Here is a 24,798-nt window from a genome sequence, read left to right on the forward strand (position 1 = left end):
CCTCGGGGAGATGGGTAGCCACCGAAGCCACGGCGCTACCTGGCCGAGGCTGGGGTCTGGTGCATTTGGACCCCAGCATTGAAACCATGCTCATGGCTCACATTGGCAGTGGCTGGCATGGAGGAGACTGGCAGGTGCTATTGCTGGTGCTATTGCTGGTGCCAGTGCTGGTGCTGGTAGTGCTGGCACAGGAAAGTGGATCCCCCTCTTCCACATCCCCTCGCCTCTGCACTTCGGCCTCACTGACTTTGTTCACCAGCACCTGCATCCAGTGATCAAGGGTTTTGGGCTGCCAGTGCACATGCTCCCCTTCACCCTTGGGTCACACATGCCCGCCATCCTGTGGACCGTACTGGACCGCGAGGGATCCAGCCATCTCCTGATGCCCTCCTTCAGCCGCCTCACCAGTGCCTGCATGTCTGGTGACAGCGGCCTGCCCCAGCCAGGAACATTGATTCCCTGCAACTTCTCCATTTGGTTCTCCAGTTCCCTCACTAGGGGGATCACCTGGCTGAGGAGGGCACCACCAGCGCTAAGGGTCTCAGTGGCCTCGAGGAAGGGCTTGAGGACCAGCAAGATTTGGGAGATAGTACCCCACTCAGCTCTGTTTGGGGGCGGCTGATCCCAATTTCACTGAGCAAGGCCATCTCGTGGATGGCCTTCTGTTGCTCCACCAACCTTTCCAGCATCAGGTATTTGGAGTTCCGCTGAGTCTCCACATCCTGTATGATTATGTGTGGTGGGATGCTCAGCTCTGCCTGTTTCTCCTGCAGCATCTTGTCCCCCTTGATGCTGCGGTGGAAGTAGCCCGCCACCTTCCTGCATTTCAAAATCAGTGGCTTGTAGCAGTAGTGGTGGCGGCGCCATCACTGGCAACCCTGTCCCCCTCCAAAGGCATCCCTCACTATTAGGTGCAGCCTGTGTGCCACACAGCGGATGCCAACAAAGTTGGCATCATGGACAGCTTTCACCATATTGGCCCCAATATCAGTGACCATGTACCTGCAAGTGAGCTTGCCCTGCCAATGAGTCACCCCTGCAACATATGGTTCATGGCCACCATGATCTCCCTTGCCGTGTGTGATTCATCCAGCACTTCGGGTTGCAGTAGAGCGCACCGACAGTCTGACTGATCACACCAGTGCCCTGTGAGGGAGAGGTAGGCATCATCGCCACCCCGGCTGCTCCAGATGTCAGAGGTGAAGTGCAAGGCTACCTGTGGTCCTGCCTTGCACAGCTCCTCCCTCAAGTACTCCCTGCATGCCTCATACAGGCCCTGCTAAAGGAGGTCAGTGCGGGCACTTTGTAGAATGGGGCCAGAAGTGCTATGAACTGCCTGAACCCTGGCCGCTCAACTAGGGAGAAGGGCTGGCTATCCAGAGCAAGCATCTTCCCAGTGCTCTGGGTGATCTCGTTTGCCTTGGGACCTCGCCCCTCTTTCTGTCCACCTTTCCCCCACTGGTCCAGGGTGGCCCGCCTCTGCTTTGGGGGGAAGGGGGCTTTGGAGTGAGTGGGGGACTTCCCTTTCAGCACACCCACACTGGTGCCAGGCTGAGCTGCAAGAAGGGCAAGGGGGTGGTGCCTTCTCAGATGCAGCGGCATGGACATGATGGAGAAGTGTCTCGCGTACTTGCCATGGCTCATGTGCCTTCAGCAGTGCTGGCAGATGGCAAACCTGGGATCATCTGCCACCTCAAAATGATCCCACACTACACTACTCCTCCGCTTCTGGGTTGAGACTGAGGATCCTGTCTCAGCCTCAGCTGAGCCACTTGCCTCCACAACCTCAGCCTCCTCCGAGGTGCTGCTTTCCAGAGGAGACCTGGGTTTAGGGGAAACGTGAGGGGTGTGGAGCACAAACTCTGAATCCCCCTCAGTCCCCAGAATTGCTTGAGCCAGCGCACTCAGCATCCCTGGTTCCAGCTCCAGCTCCTCCTCTGGCAGTGGGAGGCTCACACTGAGAGCTGAAATTGGGGAGGTGGAGGCAGTGATTCCACTGCTGGTGTCCACTTCTGGACTGAGCAAAGGTAGTGCAGGTACAGGGACATCAGGTGCAGACACTGCACCTACCTCCTGGCTTCTACTGGCAGCACTGATGTCATGGCTGCTTGGGAATAGAATGCATCTGTGTTTGGGACAGGGAGGGGCTTCCAGCTCTAGCTCTCCCCCTACCCCATCTCCCTCCCCTGCCAGAAGACCAGACACCTGCCTTTCCAGCACACTTCATATTGATCTTTCCTGTGCTGCAAAAGGTCTCTGTGTGTATGTGAATCCTTTTGTATTGTGCGTTTTATTCCCTCTGTTGCGTGTGTGCACTGGCCTCTTCTTTGAACGTTTGCTTCCGTGTTAAGGGTTGTGTAAATATTGTGTGGTGTCTGTCTGTCTGTCTTTTGTTCTGCTGTGAATATCTGTCTATGCTATTCTAATGAAAGAAAACTTGTGCTATGTACTATGTATGGCAAATTGCTCTTTTTCCAAACACCAGAGTATCTAGGGTGGCACAACTTGGTGCTTTATACATGGTATCCCTATACAGGCCCTCATTTAACATTGTTTTTTTTTTCTTTTCTCTTATGCAGAATGTAAACACAATGACATTTGAGTTTGTGTTGAACTTTCCAACTCCTGATGTTTGACTGGGTTTCAAATTAGAGTGAATGAATTTGCTTAGTCCCAGACACTATTATTTGGTGGTGGTTTGTTGGCATGTGTCAGATGGGTGAGTAGTTGTAATGTGTCCTGATCCATATTACAAGTGACGTTTTTCTGGCAGTTTCAGCTAGGAGGACAAGAACTGATGGGACACTACAAACTGAATTATGCTTTGGTGCCTGCAGTGGTCCTTCTAGGCAAGGGGTGGGCAATTATTTCAGCTGGAGGGCCTGCTGAATGAGTTTTGGTGAGATGTCGAGAGGTTGCAACAGTAGTCCTGCCCCTTGACAGGTGCCTCACCCCCTCATCACCATCTTGGGACCAGAAGTCCCACCCCCTGACTTTTGCCACCAGAAGTCTCTCCCCTTGTCCCTGGAAGTACTCCTTTTGGAGGGAGGGGTTGCCATCTTGGAACTGGAAAAAAACCAAATCATATACTAAAAATCAAACACCTATAATAACATGTTTTAGTTTCATTTCAAAAAATATTTTTGTCCTGATTTATGTGCGTTCGCCTAGGGTATGTAGAGGTGATTGCATAATAGCTCAAAAATAAAGTCTTGTTTTTGCATATTGTGTGTGGGGTGTGGTTGGGGGGGTGGGGGGGCGGGGTTTGTGGGGTGTGAGGGAGAGTGGGGAGTGTGGAGACCCCACTACATGCCCCCCCATGGCACAGCCCCCAGCAGCAGCAGGCAGCAGGGAATCGGGCTGCTCATGGCCCATACAGGCACGGCCTCCCAGTAGCGTGTGGCTCCAGCCAGTTTCAGGAGCTGCACACCAGGCCAGCCAGCCTCTATCATGTAGGGCTCATGTGCAGCTCCCAGGACTTGTGCACCAGCAGGGGGAAGCCCCACACAATGGAGCTGGAGGCCTGGCCCTGGCCCCTGCTGCCACATTCAGCTCCTGGGACTCTGCTCGAAGTTTCATAGTTTCATAGTAGCTAGGGTCAAGAGGGACCTGAATAGATCATCTAGCCTGACCCCCTGCCACAGGCAGGAATGAATGCTGAGTTCACAAGACCCCAGACAGGTGATCATCCAACCTTCTTTTGAATTTGCCCAAGGTAGGGGCAAGTACCACTTCCCTGGGAAGTTGGTTCCAGATTTTGGCCACCCTAACTGTAAAATATTGCCTTCTGATCTCTAACCTAAGTGGTGGGGAGCCCTGCCCCCTGCTTCCTGGTGTAGTCCAAGGAGCTGCACGTGGTGGCAGGGAGAAGGGCTAGGCTGCCAGCTCCATCATGCAGGGCTTCCCCCTCCACCAGTGGTGTAGAAGTCCTGAGAACTGCACATGTACTGTGTGATAGAGGTGGGCTTGCCAGGCTCTGCTGCTTGCCACCACACGCAGCTCCCAGAATTGGCTGGATCCATGCGCCACTGGGTGGCTGCACCTGCATGGACTGTGAGTGCCCAAGGACCTGTTGCTGCTGCTGCTGGCAGCAGGGGCTGTGTGCCATGGAGGGGGCATGTGGGGAGGGGGGGGTTCCCACACTACCCTGACCTCCCTCACACCTGTACCTTGCCCACCTGAGCTATATGCTGCCATCGCCCTGCTGGGCACAAGACCCAGGCTTAGCACTCCTGCCAGCCCCAATCCCATGCTCCATGATCCCACCCAGCTGCAGCTTCCCTACCTGCTGCCCAGAGCCAGTGTAGGAGCAGCACCAGTGGGCCCACCCAGAAGCTGTGCTTGCTGGCCGGGGCTGGGGCCTTCCCATGTATGAGGGTGGGAGCAAAGTGTGCAGTGGAGTACAATTAATTGGTGGGGTGCCTACAGGCCAGATGAAATCACCTGGTAGGCTGAATCCAGCCTATGGGCCATATTTTGCCTGCCCCTGTTCTAGGTTATGGCTTGACAGTAACAGGGCAAGTCTACATTGTTGCTCTCCTCTTCTGGGTTATGCATTGGTGTAGGCTCCTGCTGTTATCTGTTTCAGTGACTTCTACCAGTATCACATTTTTTGCTGAATAAGAAGGCTGGCAAAATAATTTTACGAGGACAAAAATATTAATAGGCTAGAAGCTTACACAATAACAGTAAAACTGCTAGTTGAAAGGTTGACAGCCCTGTGAGTTAAGAACTGGTGAGATTTCTTTCTCATGAGCATAAAAGCAGAGAAACTTGCAACTGGATCTACTGTTTTTCTCCTTATTGCCTATAAAATAACATCCCAGCAATTCTTGCAGTAATTCTTCACAAGGAAGAGTTATAGGAAGGAAATATTTCAAGATTTTAAACTGTTTCTTAACAGGATGTAGCAGCTGGACATGAAATGAACCAGCAATTGATCAATAGACTATGGTTTGAGACCTGTTGGTATAGCACTTAATAAAGTGTTACCAAGTCCAATCATGAATCAGGCCTCAAATAATAAGACCAGCTTACAGATTCTAAGATTCTGAAAATAGATCAGCCTTTTGATGTTTGAGCCATAAGGATTTAGGTTTTTTAAGTGTATCTGTAATCACAGAGAATTAGAAAGTTTTCTTACTATTATTTATTTTATTTTTAATAATACCCTAGATTTTGTATAGTGATCTGACACTAAAATCTTGCCCTTTGAGAAAAATGCCAATTACAAGCCCCCTGGTAAAACTGTGAGTGGGAAACTTTATAGTATATCCTTCTGTCACATGGTTCTCTTCAGCACAGATCCTTGCCAAGGGACCTGAACTGTAATAAAATTAAAACAAGTAAAGTTTGGACATGCTAAGTAATGGTGAAAGGTGGTACACAAACTGCGTGAATTAAGTTAATGCTGATTTGGCTAGCATTAGTCTAGAGAGAAAATCCATTATAATTTCACTTGGCTTTGTGAGGGGAAAGTGTTGCATATAACTGCTGTTTCCTTGCCCCCTACCTTCCAAAAGACTATTTACAACATTTCCCTGCCCTAAACCTATATATATCCTGCAAGGTTGTGGAGCGTCACATTAAACTAAATTAAAAGTGTTGGAGGTTGCTTAGGACACATCATCTACCATCATCTGTGCTATGGTAAACACTTCATGTGTCTGCTCCTTTTCCTCGAAAGCTAAACTATGGCAGCTTGACCAGCTTAAAATATTTGAATCAATGAAAACAGTTTCTTTCAATTATTTTATTTTCAGTGATATTCTTTTTCCCGTTTCCCCCAATAATTCAGTGTAATTTGTTCATCTCTCCATCCCCTAAGGGTGAAAAATGTTGGTATGTGGTAAGATGAAGCTGACAGATGTAGTAAGATATAGCTGCATTTCACAGATGCTTTTGAATAATGAGTATCAGAGCCTCTTTATTTCACCTTTGCTAGCATGTCTCCAACAGAACCAAGGTCCCATGGGCTCCCTTGTTTTCTGTAGAACCAACCTAAATGGTGTTTTCAGAGCAAAGGGAAGAAACTGACCAAAGGCAATGCAGACCTAGTCAGCACTGACTTAATAGCTCCACATTGCTTCTTGAGTATCAAAGGGAAAAGGGAAAGCCATAATAGAGGGCTTGTGGACACACTCTCTGCAGGGAGGCCAGAAGAGATCCATAGGGCTCACCTTTGTCATATACATTCCAAGGGTGTTTAGTTATGGAGGTATGGGAGACTTGAGCCACAAAGGCTACTTCTACTGTAAGTAGCTTTTGGACAAAGCTTGCGCTCATGGGGCTTTTCTTTTGAGAAAAGTCACTTGTGAACCTGTTTTGGACCTTTCAATGAGAAAATGGAACTTAGTTGAGTAGACCAGGTTACAGAGGAAAGAGCATTGAAAAGACTGCTATTACCTAGGACACTTTGGTCACTAAGCATATATAGAATCATAGACATTAAGATTGGGAAGGACCTCAGGAGTTCATCTAGTCCAACCCTCTGCTCACAGCAGGACCAGCACCAACTAGATCGCCCCAGCCAAGGCTTTGTTCATCCACATCGTAAAAACCTCTAAGGATGGAGATTCCACAATCTGTTTGGGTAGCCAGCTCCAGTGCTTTACTACCCTCCTAGTGAGAATGTTTTTCCTAATATCTAACCTAGACTTCCCTTGCTGCAACTTTAGACCATTGTTCCTTGTTCTTTCATCTGCCACCACTGAGAACTGTACCTCCATCCTCTCTGGAACCCCCCTTCAGGTAGTTGAAGGCTGCTGTTAAATCCCCCCTCAGTCTTCTCCTCTCCAGACTAAATAATCCCAGTTCCCTCATCCTCTCCTTAGAAGTCATGTGCCCCAGCCCTCTAACCACTTTTGTTGCCCTCTGTGAGACTCTCTACAATTTGTCCACATCCTTTCTGTAGTGGGGAGCCCAAAACTGGACACCTTACTCCAGATGTGGCCTCACCAGTGCTGAATGGAGGGGAAGAATCATTTCCCTTATCTGCAGGCAATGCTTCTACTAATGCAGCCCAGTATGCTGTTAGCTTTCCTTTGCTGTTAGAGGTGCCAGCTGATGTCTAAGTGGGAGTGCAGCACCCTGAAGGGAGCTCTTCCCAGGGCTTTGTGGCTCCTTCCCCAGTGACCAGCCATATGCTGCTGCTGCTGCTACTGCTCCTGGTCTTGCCTCCCATTTGCCTGTAGTACTGCTGGGTGACAGGTAGGTAGATAGTAGTCCTTCTCTGGGTGGGTCTGTGCTAGGATGGCTGGAGTGGGGTTGGCAAGGATAAGGCTGGTGCAGCATGGGGCAGGGTGCAGTTGGGGGTTGAGTAGGGGTGGGGGTAGCAGGGTATAGAACTATTGCTGCAGTCAAGTAAGGTTGCCAACCCAAGAAAACTTTTTTTTAACTGATAATCTGCAATTTTTTTTACTGACAACCAAACTTTTTTACTGTAGTTTGAACTTGGCCCTTCTCCAGGGTCTGGCAGAAGGGTTACATTTATATTGTTTTAAACATGTCAGTAAAAACACATGCCAGTAAAAAAGTTTGGTTGTCAGTAAAATATTTGTAGATTGTCAGTAAAAAAAATGTCTTGGGTTGGCAACCCTGTGTAGTATGTTGAGGGTCTTGTAGCATGTACAATCAGCAGCAGAACAGCAGGTGATAGGAGGGAGAGCCTACTAAATATTTTGAGCCATGTTGACACTGAGTCTGATTCCTAATTCAGAGTACAGATAACTCCTCTGAACTTTCAGCACTTAGAGATAGATGATTCACACAGGATTAGACATTGCTGGGCTCCAAGCAGTAGAAAAGCCTGGTAGATAATAAGGTCTTGCCATTTTTAATGGAGTACAAATACCAGCATTATTTATGTTGGAGACTGAGCTCAGTTTTGCCAGCTACTGTCTGATTTCCAAGTACTCATGTGAGTTGGCTATAAAGCATGAGTCATCTTACTGAATCCTGCCAGTCAGAATGAAAGACTTAGTCAATCTTTAAAACGTGATATAGCAAATAAGACTGGACTGTCAATTAGCAAAAAAACAGTTTGCATGAATGAAAAAGCTTTCCCTTTTGGAATCCAGTTCTTTGATCTTCTAACGACTCAATATAACTTCCTTTTTTCTTTCTGTTCTGCAAAGATTTCAAGCAAAGCTGTTACAGTTGTATCCTTTCCCTTTGCCAGGCCATGGAGATAGGCCTGATGAGGGGAAAGGATTTCTCTGTAGATGACAGCAATTTCAGATTGCTGCCATCTCCTTTGTGTCTGCACCCCTGACATTTGCCCATGGGTTCTGTGCCCTGATGGATCCATTAGCAGCATGCTGTGTCCCTTATGTGCGGGCCGCCTCCCGATCCTGTCCATGTCGCCATGTGCGAGCCGGGAGCAATATGCGGACCCGTCTTTGCGCATGCGGGCTGTGGCCAGCAGCCCGGGCATGCGGGGTCAGAAGGGACCGCGGGGCGGTAAGGAACGCACAGGCTAGAATTAGTCACAGAGGCGTAGTGGTTGATTTAAAGATTATTTTACTTACACTGAAGATGCAGGCAGGAAAACTTGCTTGAGTTGCGGTTACAGACAGGAAAGAAGAGAGGCGGACAAGAGTTCTAAACTCGCGAACTCTAGCCCAATCCGGCTGAAAGCTGTAAACACGCGAGCCCGTCGTGTCAACCGAAGAAAGTACTCGTACAAAAGAGCTCTGAATAGACTCACACGAAGTTTGCTAGGCTCCATGGAACTTGTGCTCTGAGGTAGTCTGGTCGTCTGAACAACTATGTCAGTTGTTCCAGCTGAACTCACACGAAGTTTGCTAGGCTCCATGGGTCCGGTTCTTTTGCGCGCAGGGAGGGATACGTCTAGGAATCTATTGGTGATGGGGAGAGGCTAGAGGCTGATCAGACCCCTGTTGCCTGCTTGAAATGTGCTGGGTCCGTAAGGATCCGCAGCGCTTAGAGATCTTCACACAGCATGAAGTCTCCTCCTCCTGGTGTTCGTGGAGTTCTCCAACTTGGGCGGAAACCACTCAAGCCTTTTATACTGCTAGCAAGCCAATCACTAGCTGCCACGTGTGAATAATTTAGAACTGGCCAATGGTGGGGCACAAATTTGAATACGAATGGCGGGGACTCTTTGCAACGAGCATTTCTGTGCTGCAACAAAGAAATGCACCCTGCAAAGAAAGCTACTGGTGGCGGGAATTCTTTTGCACTGGGGTTCTCTTTTGCAGCAGAAAACTCCACTGTGCAAAGAAGCTGCAATTTAGCGGGAACAATTTAGCACAGCCGAAGCACACAAAAACAAAAATCACACCCTTTGGGTTGTGACACCTTACAGTGACAGTGTTAATTTAATCTTTGTGTTTCTGTGGACTTCCACATAACTTTTGTATCAAATTTGTTAGCTGTTTTGGTAGAAAGATCTCTTCTGGCTTTCTACCGTTCAGACACAATCTGAATTGGGTTCTGCCCTTCAATGTATGTGTTATCACTAAAGAGGAAAGTTTCCCTAACCAAACTGATCCTGAGATAGATCTCAGAGTAAACACACACATGTAGAGGAGGGGAGGACAACTATTTTGGCTGGTGGGGCACTTGAGGAGTTCTGGTGAGCTGTCAAAGACTGCATACACAAAAACTTTCAGAAGATATCATTTTAACAAATTATAGATAAAAAACCCCATATACTAAAAATCAAACCTCTACTATAACATATTTGAATCAGAGCTGTCAATTAATCACAGTTAACTCATTAATCATTGTTCACATTAATAACTTTAACACATTAATTGTGTATGTGGTTTTGGAGCCTGCATCTAGGCTTTGCTCTGCCACTGTCACCACTGTCTCCAAGCTACCCTGTGGGGCAGCAGTGGCAGCACAGAGGACAGCAGGGCAGCCCAGGTATGGGCTCTGGGCTGCTGCATCAGGGAGTGGTTAGGCACACACAGGACACAGACACGCAGCCGCAGCCTGCAGGTGACCGGGAACGCAGCCCAGCAGTGTGTGGAGTACTGCCTAGCAGGCAAGTCCGTGAAGGGGAAAGGGTGTGGGGGAGCAAAGGGGTGTGTGGGGGACAGATCGAGGCCCCCACAGTGAAGGAGGGAGTGGGGCAGGGGCAGGGTTTGGGGTAAATGGGGCCCTGGAGCAGGTTGTGAGAAGTTTGGAGCTGCAGGCAGCTAGTCCAGGGACATGGGAGGGCTCCCGCTGCTGTGCACATCCCAGGGGAGGCATGTGCCCCCTGGATTTATGTGTGGGGTGGAGGAGGGCTGCTGCTGCAGGCTGGGGCTCTGTGCCCATGCTGCCTTTGCCCCAGGAGCCGTTTTCTGGCTGCACCACATCCCCTGCCTGCCCAGCGGCATGAGGCACGTGGCATTGCGCAGCTCCTGGAGCAGTGACAGAGGCAAGGAGCTACAGCCTGTACTGGTAGCCTGCTTCCACCCTGCGCTCAAATCTGGGGGCCACATGCCCCCATGCCTCCCCCAGCGTACAGGAGGAGCCCTCCTGTACTGCTGGACAAGCCACCTGCAGCTCAAACCATCCCACAACGCACCCCAGGGCCCCATTCACCCCAGCCTCTGCTCCTGCCTCTACCCTATTACCTCCCTCACTGTGGGGCCCTTGATCCCCCCCTGCCCCATCCCTTCCCTCCCCCATGTCCCTTCTCCCCCCACACACTTACCTGCTGGGCAGTGTGTGTGGGTGTGTGTGTGTGTGTCTGCCCCTCGCACCCAAGCCACAGCCCCCCCACCCCTTCTGCTGCCTCTCACTCCTGACTCACAGTACCCCACATCCTGCCAGGGTGTGTGGTGACCCCTCCCTCCCCAGGCTTCAAACTCACACATGCCCGACAGCCCCCTACCATCACAAATTCTGCCCCCACATGCCCCACCCCCAACCCCTCAACCATACAAGTTACCTGCATAATTTTGCATAACTGAGTTTTTCGGTGCATAATTTCGAATTTTTGGCTGTGTGATTAAAATCACAATTAATTGTGAGTATTTTTTTTAATTGCGCAACTAGTTGTGATTAATTTTAAAAAAATTCAAATTAGGGCTTTCAAACGATTATTTAAAAAAATAATTTGTCCTGATTTATGTTTTTTTGAGTACTGTATATAGAGGTGATTGCATAACAGATCAAAATAAAGTCTTACTCTTGTATCTGTGTGTGGGGTGTGTGTGTGTGTGTGTGTGTATGTGTGTGGAGGGGGGGGTGTCTGTAGGGGTGTGGGTGCCCGCATATGTTTGGGGGGAGTGCCCGCTTGCTAGGTCCCGGGAGCTGGCTTAAGGGTGGGGGGAAAGAAAGCAGGGAGTGTGTGCAGCAGCACTCACCTGGGTAGTGCAGTGCAGGTGCAGTCCACTCCCCCATCCAGCCCATGGCTGCTCCCCATGGCACTCTGAGCTCCACCCACTCCCACTTGGGATAGCCCGCATCATTGCTCCTGCTCACACCTACCCTGCACCTGCCAATGGCCTTAGCCAATGTGCTCAGCTTCCCAGCAAGGCTGCTCCTGCAGCTGCCTGGGTACTGCTCAGCTCCCCATTTCCAGCAGCTCTTCCTCTTCCTTCTCCTGCCCCTGCTGCACTGCTCCAGGCAACAGGTAGTGTGAGGTACCACATGGCCAGTCAGGCAGAGTGGGGAAGCTGCAGTCAGCAGCTCCTGCCCCAGTGCATGGGGCTCCAGTTCCAGTTCTAGCTCCATTTCCCAGCCACCTTCCACCGTCTCATCCACCTAGTGTTATGAGCAACCACTTGTGGGTGGCAGACAGCCCCACCAGGAAGCTGTGCATGCTGGTGAGGGCCAGGTAGGTGCTGTCCGTGGACACAGGGTCAGCGCGGTTGGGAGTGCATCATGGACTGACTCAGGCAGGAGCAGGCAGAGCTCTGCTCAATGCAGAGTTCCATGGGGGCAGCAGTGGGCCAGATACAATCAGTTGGCAGGCTGGATCTGGCCCATGGGCTGTATTTTTCCCATCCCTGATTTAGAACCATTTCAAAAGCAGAAGGGTTCAAAAGGGCAACAGTTGTTACCTTCTTATGCACCCTGGGAGGGCATGGGAGGCATGTGCCCCCCAGATCAGCGTGCGGGGTGATGGTGGAGGAGGGGCATGGGGGGTGTACCCCTGGATCTGCACGCAGGGCAGGGACAGGCTGCCACTGCAGGATGGAGCCGGGGGCAGTGCCCAGCGGGAAGGTTGGGCTGGGCTGCACTTGGGGTGGGTAGCAGCAGTGTTGGGAGGAAAGCTATGGTGAATTTTGGGGTGGCTGCAGCCCTCCCCACAATAGCCCTCCTCCTAGTGCCACCACTGCCCACCCCAACTGCAGCCCAGCCCAGCCCCCCACCAGGAAGAACTTGGCACTGCCATGGCCCCAGCCCGCAGCAGCAGTCCACCATCACCCCGCACGCTGATCTGGGGGCACATGCCTCCCATGCCCTCCCAGGGTGCATGTAGTGGTGGGAGCTGCCCTCTCCACCTGCCCTGGATGAGCCACTCATGACTCCATCCCACTCTCCACCCTGGCTGTGCAGCACCTGCCCCTGCCCCTGTCCCAGCCCCTCTCCCTCCCTCACCACGGGGGCCTCGATTTGCACCCCCATGCCCCTTCCCTCCCCCTTCACCCTTTCCCTCACAACAGACTTACCAGGCAGATGCTGCTCTCTAAGTTACCTGATTGCATATCAGCAATCAGATCTGTATTGGACGATATGGCTTGTTAAAAATCGGCCAGCCCAAAAAATCTCTATTGGTGCACCCCTATTAATGACATTATGTCATGTTGGGGAAAAAAATCTCCCAGAATAGCTTCAGTCAGAGTTGGCAGCTCTATTCCAAATGCATGTGTGTTTACAAGTTGAGTAATTCTTTTTCCTTCCAGTTATGTCTTTAACACCGTCTGAGCAGGCCCACAGTCTTCAGCAGACTGGCATCAGCATAGCTGATTGGAACTTGGTCAACAATCCTGTTGATGATGGTCAAGGGAAAGCAGAATCTGCGGTTCACTTGGCCTTATCTGTCTGGGTACAGCAGGGCTAACAGCAGTACCCAGTAGGGCCTTTATGTATTTTTGTCATTGAAATAAGCATCTGACTTTAAGCACAGATGAGTGCAGATCCCTTGAGTAAGAGTGTTCCACTTCATGCAGTAAATAGGCTCTTTAAATCCTGCCTGGGGCAGCTCAAGAAGGTCACGTGGACTGGGCTCTGTCTGTAAGGGCTTCTCAGTTGTAATGTTCTTATCCCATGGAGAAACACCCAGGGATGTCAGTTGCTGTGGAGGAGGCACAGGACTTATTAACTGGTGTGACAAAAGGGAGGAGCGGAGGAACATTGGGCAGAGCAATCTAGAAGTGGATGTTTGACATTCTGAGTTGTACTTTTTTTGGCTGCATTTGCCCATTTATGGACATATTTCTAAACCATCTCTCCCAGAAAGACAAGGTGTTGCTCTTGAGCCAATGGAATTTGTGGCCTGAAATGTTAAGATCTTGACTGTATTTTCTAAAGGTGAAGCTACATGTTACACCTAGACCACACTAAGTGCACTTAAAACCTGAGTGTCCTCATGCAAACCTTCTTAACTTCTGCAAAATACCTTCTGAACATCTCAAAGTTTATTCCACTTCAGGCAAAGGTTAACTAGGACATGCTACCTAGATCATGTTAGGATAACCTCAGCCTGCTCCATAGAGATAAAATGAGCAATTTGCAGTCCTCTGGCATCCCAGCCATCCCCTACAGAGCAGAAATAGAGTACAGGTGTCCTGGCTTCTAGCCATGCCCTTGCTTGCCAGCTTCCTACTGGCAGTTCAGAGCTGTACAGGGAAGAAACAGCATTAACCCCTAATGTGTGACTGCTTACAGCAGGGGGGCAGGGGAATTATTTCAGGTGGAGTGCCACTTAATGAGTTTTGGTGAGCCATTAAGTGCTGCGTGGGTAGGTCCGCCCCTTGACAGCTGCCCCTCCCCCTTGTTGCCATCTTGGGATCGAATATCTCACCTCTAACTCCTGACCTTTGCCACCAGAAGTCCCTCCCCTTCCCCCCCAACCCTCAATACTCCTTTGGAGGGGTTGCCATCTTAGAACCAGAAAGAAACCAAATCATACACTAAAAATCAAACACCTACTATAACATATTTTAATTTTATTACAAAAAACATTTTTGTCATAATTTGTGTTTGCATCATGCTTATAGAGGTGACTGCATAATAACTCAAAAATAAATTCTTAGTTTTTGTATATTGTGTGGTGGGCTCTGTATGGTGAGTGAGTATGGTGGGCGTGTATGGTAGGATGTGGAGGGTGTGGTGGGGGTTGTGTATATGTGGGGGTTGTGGGGGCAGGGTGTGGGTGTGAGGGAGGTTGGGGGGGGTGTAGGGACTCCCCCACACTCCCTGCATGGTGTAGCAGCAGTGGCAGGCAGGGTGCTCAGAGTGCAGGTGCTCGGTGGGGCATGGCTCCGGCCAGTGCTGCACATTGCAGTGAGGGGCACATCCTCCGCCGGGCCGACTGTATCACTGGCGCGCCCTGCCACTCATATGCAGCCCCCACACTTGCACAGCATGGGAAGGAAGTCCCATGTGCTGGAGCCAAGTGCTTTCCCTTCTGGGGCTTTGCAGCACCGGAGGGAAACCCCAGGCACCTTCCCCTGAGGGGCGGGAAAGGCAGTGGGCTCCAATGCACAGGGCTTCTCTCCTGTGCTGTGTGTGCAGCCCCGGCAGGGAAGGCACCTGGCTCCAGCTTGTGGGACTTCCCTCCCATGCTGTGTGAGTGCAGGAGCTGTGTGTGAGTGGTAGGGAGCGCCACAGATTCAGGTGGCCTGATGGAGGCTGCGTCCCTTGCTGCAATGTGCAACACTGGCTGGAAACATGTCCCACCAGGCGCATGTGCTCTGAATGCCCAGCCTGCTGCTGCTGCCACTGCCTGCCAGGGCTGTGCACCATGGGGGAGTGTGGGGGGTGTTCTCACACTCCCTCCTTCCCTCACACCCACACGCTGTCCACCCAGCCTCTGTGCTGCTGCCAGCCCCAGCCCCAAGCACCACACTCCCTCCTAGGTGCCGCCCTGCCACCGCTGCTTCGCTACCTGCTGCCCATAGCCAGCAGGCGACTGGGGAAATGGAGCAGGTCCCTAAGGGCTGCAGCAGCTGCAGCAGCAGCCCTGCACAGAAGCTGCATGCTGGCTAGCTGGGCCCTTCTGCCCACAAGGGTGGGATGGAGGCAAAAGGGTACGTTTGAAGCTGTGTATACACATGAGCGCTTTGCTCCCACCCTCATGAGTGGAAGGGCTTGTTGGGAGGCTCCGCAGGCCAGATAAAAGTGGTGGGCAGTCTGGATTCAGCCTTTGGGCCATATTTTGCCTGCCCCTGCCTTGCAGCATGTTCTAACTTTCTCACCACTTAACATTCCATAGATTGAATATGCTCTAATTATAACATGTAACTTCACCCTAGTAGAAAATTCATTAACTTTACCTTTAAAAAAGCAGCCATACCCTGTACCTATTATGGTGTAAAGCAGCATAAGGTCCAGACTTTTTACAGCTGCATTTTTTAAAGGATACAGGAGCTTTTTGGCCTCATGGAACAACACCCAACCATGACACAATTCTCCACACAGTTTCTATCCCAGCTTAGAGGGCTCCTGCAGAGTGCCTGGGAATAAGGGAGCGCTTATGAAAAAGGAAGTTCAGAAGCCAGGCAGCTGAATGGGGAGTTACTTGGATGCTTTTACAGGTTATCTTTTAAGCATTTCAAACATATGTGGAAGGTTGTTATCATAAAGATAGAATAGTGTCAGAGCAGTTACAGGTTAAGTCTTAAAGCCATCTTAGACCTGCACAACTGTGACTTGCCACTGGAGGGCTGGCAAGTGTGGGCCTAAACAGGAGCCAGTACTTTATTGCTCCTCTGGGGCAGGAGCTTGTAGTTCAGAGGTGGAGAATGAGGAGATGAATGGAGCAGGGAGGCTCAGCAAGGAGACTGTTTTTTCTCTGGTTGGCTTAGTACTAGTTAAAGGTGCCCTAGAGAATGAAGTCCTGTATTTTTCAAAACAGTAGGTATAGCATAGGCAGAAATAGGGCAAACTTCCACCCACATGCCTCAGTTGCGGCCTGGAGGGAATTAAAGAGGTCTCATCATCCCATCCTTGATCTTGTTTATTTGGTGACAGGAACCAAACAGATGAGAAATGGTGTTGTCTAGCTCATGCTCTGATCCAGGGATAGGCAATGTTTTTTGGCTGGAGTGCTGAAAAACACCACAATGCCTACCTCAGAAGGTGCTGGAGTGCCGGCATGGCAGAAAAACAAAATGAAGGCAAGGGGTACAAGGCAGGATGCCCTGCTTGTGCCCCTTGCCCCCCAGAGCCGGGGCCGGCTGCAGCATCAGCGGGGAAGTGCAGTCTGCCCTGAGGTGCCTGTGCAGTCACTGCCAGCATTGAGCTGATGCCGGAGCTGTGCAGCCCTGCACAGCTGTTTGCACTCTGCCTGCTGCTTGCTGCAGCTGCCCAGACACTGGGGCAGCTCTGCACCGGTGCATGCACCAGCGCATCAGAGCGAGTGGTGGGGGAGGAGCCTGAGGCAGCGCAGCCCTGGTCTCTCCCCTGCTCCCGGCACAGAGGTGATAGCAGGCTTCCAGAGCCCGGTGCAGCTGTTTGTAGCCAGTCCGGGCTCTGGGCAGGTGCAGCAACCAAGCAGGGAGCAGGCTGCAAACAGCTGTGCCAGGCTCCACAGCTCTGGCATCAGCTCCGTGCTGGCAGTGACTGCATGGGCACCTCGGGGTGTGTTTTCACTCATACTATAGAAAAATAATAGAGCAATTTTCCTGTTACAAAGAACTTAGTCTCCAATAGGGCAGAATGCTTTTAACACTATGGATTCTTGTTTGGAATCTCTGAGAACATCCAGATGAGTGTGGCTGTGCAGTGTGTGCCACTGCAAACACGTTTGCAGCTCCACATACTACACAGTCTGGAGTTCTCCCTGCTGCAAGGGCATGCTGCCTGAGCGTGCACTGCTCCATTTTTTTTTGGCATTGTTTTTGATCCCTGGATATCCAAGGGTCAAAAAAAAACCACAGGAAAAAAACCCGAAGCAGCACATGCTCGTGCAGCACGCGCTGCTAAAAAGTGGAGCCAGGTTGCTCGGAGCCATACTGCAGCAGGCTCCGTCCAGCAGGATCACTGTGGCTGCAGCTCTGGGAGGCCCCCCAGATCCCCAGGTACGGCTGCTGGGGCCAGCACAGTGCTGGCCCCAGCCCCCACTATGCCAACCAAGGCAACTTGCAACACTCCAAAGCACACGTGGCATGGGCATTCCCTGGGAGACAAGAAGCAGCAGAGCAAGGTGCGCCAAACATCCATGCATGTCTGGACATGACCTCTGGGTATATTCTGTGAATTGTGTTTGTAAACTTAAGTGCTAACTTTGTGCATCACCTTTGAAAAGATCTCAAGGCACCCCAGTGTGCCAAGGCACCCTAATTTGGTAGCTCTGCTAGAGTTAACCCCTGACAGCTCTGCTCTTAGCTTGGAGCCACTGGGTGGTGAGACCAGGGGGCCAAGGGAAAAATGCTTCCCCAGGCTCCTGAATTTTCCTATAATTAACATGGTGGCTTCATGCTGAGGGTGCAGCCACTGCATGGCAAGACCAGGGAGCTGCCTCCCCTGGCAGCATGCCTCCCCTGGCTCCATGGTGTTGTTGCACTTACATGGTGGCCGCTCCATGCTGAGTGCAGAGCTGCTGGATGAAGGGACCATGGAGACAGGGGAAGTATGCTTCACCTAGATTCATGGCTGCACTTAAGCCACTCAGGGTGGCTGCTCTCAGCGTGGAGGGGAAGGGGAGTAAAGGTTCAGAGGGTGAAAATAGAAGAGCTAAGTAAGAGCTATGCCTCCTGGGGTGCTGGAGGATGGAAAACTAAGTGTTTTATCTCCCTGAAACTGAGTAATCATACCCTGGAATAACTTAGGTAAAATGGATCAAAGATAGCCCTCACTTCAATTGGCTTATCTTTAAAACATTAAGAAGGTACTTAGAATGGGATAACACCCTTTAATGGTTGAATACTCCCATTTTAAGTGCCTTTATACCTGACAATGCCTTTAAATTAATTACAAGCAAATTGGTAGGAAATAGAGGAGTTGGACCCTAAATGCATATGGTAGATGAGCCAGAGGATGGCACTCCCCTGTCCTCATCAGCATAACCTTGTTTTCATATTGAACGTGTGGGCTTGTTGGAAAACCCATGTTATGCTGTATCCATTTATGCTATTGTTTTCACTCTATGGATTATGTTATGCTGGCTAGCTGCATCTTTATAATTTTGAATATGGCTTAACTTGGAAACTCGGAGAGTTGGCAGAACTGCTAATTATCTCCTGTCACTGTGTTGTAGGGCCAGGATAACTGACACTCACAGTAGCAGAAATGAGAGGTCACTGGTGGGATAAGCACCCCAGGGCATTGCCCGCTTGTGTTGGGGCAATCAACCCTGCAAAGGCATCTGGGAGAAATGGCCCATCAAGTCAGCAGGACTGCAGGTACTCTTAAGAACACCAGAACTTCCTAGAGAAATCTGGTGACTCATGAACATTAGAATAATGCTAATTGTGGGGCTGGCATGAAGGCTTTTTAGAGCCCAGCTAGACTAGAATATTGGAATTTAAACCTCACGGGCTTCAATGGCCTTGGTTACCAGGACTAGCAAAGTTGGCAGGAAGGCTGATCTCTAGAAGTCAGGCAAGACTCTCATGGGAAGCTGGGGATAGCTAGATGAGAGGTGAGAATCTGTATTTGTTTTATGTTCTGTCTCCAAACCTATGGTTTATTGTATTTGCATAATTCTTTCATCCTATGTAATAAATCCTTTTCCTGTTTATCTCTTACTGATTTCATAGATTCCTAATTTCTGGGTGAGTGATTTTTTTTCCAAGCTATCCTTTCCATGGCAAGGGAGATCTATAAATGTCTTTGGTACCCTAAAGTGGGGGCCACTCAGGGTGGGCAGAGATCTCTCACTGCAGCTGCAGAGTCCTGGCATGAGGGCAGAGGATCTGGGGTATTGGGATAGGGAGCTATCTTGGGGCAACTTCAGTCTGTTCCTTGGGGAGAGTGGCAACACAGTGAGGAAAAGCTTGAGGCTCTGGGGGATCCCCCATGGAGGGTTTTTTTTTTGACACTTTAAGAAATCTGGCCCTTAGCACTGAGCATAGCATTTACTTGCTTGAGTAGTACCTCTAAAAAACAGTGAGATTACTCAAGCAAGCATTCTGTATGCCTGGCAGGTTTTGCAGGAATTAATTGTATGCATTCTTCTGCATACAGGCCCATGTCTTGCAATGAGCTTAGCATAGACACAAGGTGTTGCATGCACAAAGGTTTTTGTGGGATCAGTCACAGTTTGCAAAGCATTTGGAACTCCTTGAGAATTAACGACAGTATAATTTGCTGTAAAAACCTGTACGCTGTGCATGTACCATTTTTTAGGTTGTTCAACTGGTCCCAGTTTCTTGTAAATGATAAAAAGGACTTCTGCTTTTTACTTTTAATTACACAATAGCTGACCTGGATGCACATATTCATTGGCCTCATGTATTTATGCATTGGTTTGAGTGGAGTAGAATCAAAGTAGTGCATTATCAAGAAACATCTGGTTTAAATACAACTGCTCTTGTGCAATATTCTTATTATATCTGCCTTTAAAATTCTTGTGTGGGTAGGGGTGGAGGGATGAGAGATACGTTGGTAGTGAGCTCAGCATTTAGACTGGTTCAGGGAAACAATACAGGGCTTAATTTGCAAATGCGCAAATGCCCATAGCTCCAATTGAAATCAATAGAAGCTGCGTGTAATCGGTATTTCTAAATGGAGGTGGGGTTGGAGGGAAAGTCAACTCTTTGGCAACTCTGAAGACAGGTGAGGCCCATGAATGCCACCTATTATTTTTAAACCTCCTCAGAGAGTCAGTGGAATGATTTCTCTGTGACCAGGGATCAGTGCCAGGAGAAGCAGGCCTGCTGGAGCTTTTGCTGTGCAGTGTTAATCATTCCACGGGTGCATTTTGATTTTTCTCTCATGAAAAAGTGTTTCTTGAATGATAATTTACAGAAAAGTATTTACTAAATTAAAAATGTATTGACATGTGATACCTGGTTTGAACAAATGACCTCTGGGAGGTAACAGATGGCAAAGTAGAGAACACGAAGAAATCCTCTAGGAAGCATAAACACAGAATTAATCTCTATTGGTGTAATTCCATCTTCTGTCTCACACATGCAAAATGTGTGAGTTCTCCCATTATTAAACCTCTCTTGCAATTACAAATACTTTATAAGGAAGATAAAAGTTTAAGGTGGATACTGGCAAGTTTTTTTTTTGTTGTTGTTAATAATTTAAAATTTTAAGGATTTAAACTTTTTGGAAAGGAGTAGAAAACTTTCACACTTTTTATTATTATTTTGTTTGTGAGTTTTGGAAGCATCTAAGTAGTGTGGTGAGATTTCCCATATAACTGCCATTCTTTTAACAGGGAAGAATGAGGAGGCTGCTCAGTTTCTGGGGCTTTCAGTTATTAGGGAAGGAGAAAATTGCAGAGCTAAAGTACTCTCTTGCTCCTAGCTGAAGAAAGATGGCCTTTTAACTAAAGGAATGGACTAGTACTTAGGGGGTCCTCAATTCAAATCCTGACTCAAACCTACTTTTCTGTTACAGTCTCAAAAAGGAAGTTCCTTGTGTACTGTTGGCCAAATAGAAATCAATGGGACTTTAACCAGTGATTGCACTATGGGATAAATTCTGGCCCATTTTACAGATAGGGATTATTTTACCTTTTTATAGGTGTATTATGAGATTAAATATATAAATAAATACGAGTGTGCAGGTATTATCACACTGGGGAACAACCTTTTTGGCCAACATGCTACATATGAACCCCAGATCGTCCTTCAGTGCCACATGATCCCCTTTCCCATGATCTTATGCTCTGTTTTCTGCTCCCTACCCAATCTGCTGCTTTGCTTTCTTTCCTATCTGCTGCTGCACTGCTTGACCTACCCTGGATCAGCAGTGTGCCAGAGGATGCCAGTTCTATGTGTGGCACACGTGCCACAGGTTGACCACCCCTGTATTACTGAGGTTGTAACCTCAGTTCTGTATAACAACTGAAATGGGTTATATCTGGCTGGAAGTGAAATTCTTTTTTTCCCCTTTTTATCAGTAACCTAGAATCACATAAAAAATGAGACTGACTAGACTTCATTTCTGTCTCTGAAAAAGATCCTCGTTGTTCTTATAAAAATTTAAAGGTTTGGTTTAGTCAGATAATGCATTTACTGCAGACTTTCAAATGTGAAATAACAGTTCACAACACTACAAAACACAAACCGCCATAAATTTCCTTTATTTTTGTTTATTGTAAATATTTTGCTGAACAAGTTTTTTGGAAGACATGCAGAGGTGCTTAGAAACACCAAGAGACACGCAAAGATTAGAAGCTGATAGTGCAACGCTACATTTTGAATGAATAAAAACAAATATTCACACTGAAATCTGGATTCTTCAATATTTAATTAATCACATCAGAAAACAGGAACATACTCTTCTGTTACCTAATTGTACAATCAATGGCTGAGTACCCAAGCTTCAATCTGGCAGTTTGAAATAAACTGCTAAGGAAAAAAAGGCTATAGTCCAAGAAATTACTTCTGAACAATTTTTATGTTTCTAGCTCAGTTATGTTCTATTTCCTTGGTTTTCTTTAATGTAACTAGGGCTAGCATTGTAAATTTCTGAATTTACTATTCTTTTATTGGCAGACAAAGTTCTTTGGTTAGATGTGATATCTTTTATTAGACCAGCTGAGTAGTTGGAAAAAAAAGTTCTTTGCAAGCTTTTGGGTGCAGTCACCCTTCATCAGGCATAGGGAGTCTCTTTTATTGGCTTTTTTTCCTATTCAGTTAAGTGAATAAAGAATTTCCTTTCTCACATCTGATTGTCTCTTTTATAACCATAAAAGAGAAAAAGGACAGAGAAACAATGATAGAGTCTATTAGAAAGTATAATACTTGCCTGACCTAATGTAAACTGTGGTGCACTCCCACAACAGGCTTTGGGCTGGATCCTACAAGGACGTACTAAACAGCCAGTTTCTACTGAAGTAAAGAGAGCTAAGAGCACTCAGCCCTTTGTGGGATGACTGTGTCATTGCAGATGCTGTTTAAAAGATAGAACAAAAGCAGTGTGTGCAGTTTATGGCAAAAAAAAGGCTGAACATCTGACAGATTTTCTTGAGCTCAGTGTAGGATGCCGTAAGTGATACACTAACTCTGTATTAATTAACTTGGTCTCTGAACTCAGTGCCTGTTGCTATGGGTTCCTCTATCGGTGAAAATGATAAATGTTGTATTCTCCAGTGGAATAAGTATTTAGCTCTAAACACTTAAAGTTTGACGAAACAGCAAAAGTTTTAACTCAGAAGGTCTGAGAGAATCAGTCTTCAAGACCATTTAAAACTTGTATGTAACTTGGACGTATTAGTTTTTGGGCTGTTAGTTATAACCAGTACTCAGAATTCAGACAACAACCACAAAACCCCCGGTAATTTTCATAATCTTTCTTTGTCTTAAAAACAATCTCTGGCCCTCAAGTGGACAGCTTTGTAATGTCCTTTAAAAATGAAAAATGCATTTGAAATAGAGGAAGGATTGTATATAAAGCTTGATCAAGTAAGTGTGGAACATTAGACTCAGTGCCTATAATCCTAGTTTTGAGTTTGGGCTAAAAATTATAATTAGCTTTTTAGTTATTCAATTTCTTGGATATAAAGACTTTATGAGCTTGCATTTGTTTAAGATTTGAGTAAGTTGCCAATATTAATAACCTCCCCTGTTTAAAAAGCCATTTTTCCTTATTGTGGATATACATTGCAAAAAGATTTTTGCCTCTGGGTTTAAAGATAGTTTTTTTATAGACGCAATGAGAACTGAAGCTGCTTAAAGAGGGATGCTTTGTTGAGAAATGTCTTTTAAGAGCCCATTATATGATAGCAAGATGGTTTACTTATTTTTTTATCTGTGGAAAAGTAACGTGCTGTGTTCTTATTTAATAGTGCACAGCTGTACTTCTTGGAAACATGCATCATATTAATTGCCTCTCTCTATTTTTCTGTAGGAAAGGAGCTGTTGATCCTATAACATGGAGGATTGCCTTCATACTTCTTCTGAAAATCTTTCCAAACTGGTCAGCTGGGCTCATAGCCATGGGACCATATGCAGCCTCATTCCAAATCTAAAGCACTTGCTTTCAGAAGGTTCCCATGGGAACCTCACAGCTATGTGGGGCTGTAGTGCAGGCCATGCTTACCACTGGCCACTGACTGCAACCTGCCGGGCTGGGTCGCAGGAAAGAGGGTGCTTTCAAGACAACAGGAGCTTTAACTCAGACAGTCCCAGCATTATTGGTGTGCCATCAGAGACACAGCCCAGCCCTGTAGAGCGATACCCTGGAAGACCAGTGAAAGCAAAGTTGGACTGTAACAGAACCAGAGACTCCTGTGACTTCTCTTACTGCAGTGAGCCCTCTGAGCTGGGTGAAGCTGTGGAAGAATACGAAGATGAAGCTACTCTCTTTGACATGGTTTGCGAGTCCTCAGTGACAGATGAAGATAGTGACTTTGAACCTCATCCCCAAAGAGCGCAAAACGTTTCCCGGAAAAGGTCTGCAGTGGGACCGTCATCAACAACCCTTTCAGGCTCCCAACCTCAGGTCATTGATGAAAGCACCAATGATGTGATAGTTAAAAAAATCAAGCAAGAAATCCCGGAAGACTATTACATTGTGGCCAATGCAGAACTTACTGGTGGTGTCGATGGACCTGCACTCTCATTGACACAGATGTCCAAGCCCAAGTCTCAGACTCATGCTGGGCCTTCCTATGTTGGTCCACCTAAGCCCAGCCCCCACACAATGCCTTCTCTCAGTGCTGATCTAGACTTGCAAAACTTGTCTGTATCTCCACCCATTTTATCGAGGCCTGCTGTTCAGAAGCCTGCTAGGGTAACTCTGGCTTCACCAGCCAGAGGACCAGCTAGTACCCCTACAGCCAACCAGCAGGTTGCCCTTCAGATGCCAGTCAGTAGTTCCAATACCAGCAAACAAATTAGTATTCCTTTGTCAGCCCTGCAGCTCCCAGGACAAGAAGAGCAAGCAAGCTCAGAAGAGCTGCTCCAGCCTGTGCCAAATCAGGTTCCAACCTGTGAAGTAGCATCATCTCCTTCTGTTAGCGCAGAGCCAGAAGTCAGCTCTAGTCAACAGCAGTCCAGCACTGCCCCTACCATCACCACTGAGGCCACAGCCCAATCAGTACCAGGTATGAAAACTTTTGAACACCCTCACTGTCACGCAGGGAATTCAGTGTCATTCTGATAGATGCATTTCTGAGCCAGCACCCGCAGGTAGTAAATTGCAGTTGCAAGAGTAATATCGATCATAGTTGCCATGGGTTACAGGAAACTATTACTACATATATCAGTAGATAACCACTATACTTTGAAAGGGGATTTGGAGAGCCTTCATTTAATAGAGCCCAGAAGCACTGGATGTAGGATAGTGTTAATCCAGCCATCCTTCATAATGGAACCCAGAGAGTTGTTTCTTTAAAGCAGATGAATATCAAAGCAAGTCAGGTTTGACAGTCCTATAATTCTGTAGTGCAACACTGATGTGGGACAGGGTGAAACCCCCTTGCTTTCCTTATATATAAGATGAATGTTAATTGGGTAAATCAGAACAATTAAATCTTAGCAA

At 48.0% G+C, this 24,798-nt stretch overlaps 1 protein-coding gene across 6 annotated transcripts in view; it reads left to right on the forward strand.

The window, feature by feature from the left end:
- KIAA1958 (KIAA1958 ortholog) overlaps positions 1 to 24,798 on the forward strand; it is a 189,570-nt gene that overhangs the window by 78,399 nt on the left and 86,373 nt on the right. For all 6 annotated transcript variants that reach the window (XM_025216059.1, XM_025216060.1, XM_025216063.1 and 3 more), the window contains exon 2: positions 23,164 to 24,361. In XM_025216059.1, coding sequence (XP_025071844.1) covers positions 23,188 to 24,361 — 1,174 coding nt within the window. In that variant the 5' untranslated portion in view covers positions 23,164 to 23,187. The remainder of the gene's footprint in view (positions 1 to 23,163; positions 24,362 to 24,798) is intronic.

The sequence above is a fragment of the Alligator sinensis genome, unplaced genomic scaffold (genome assembly GCF_000455745.1).
Source record: "Alligator sinensis unplaced genomic scaffold, ASM45574v1 scaffold371_2, whole genome shotgun sequence".
In the NCBI taxonomy this organism is placed as follows: Eukaryota; Metazoa; Chordata; order Crocodylia; family Alligatoridae; genus Alligator; species Alligator sinensis.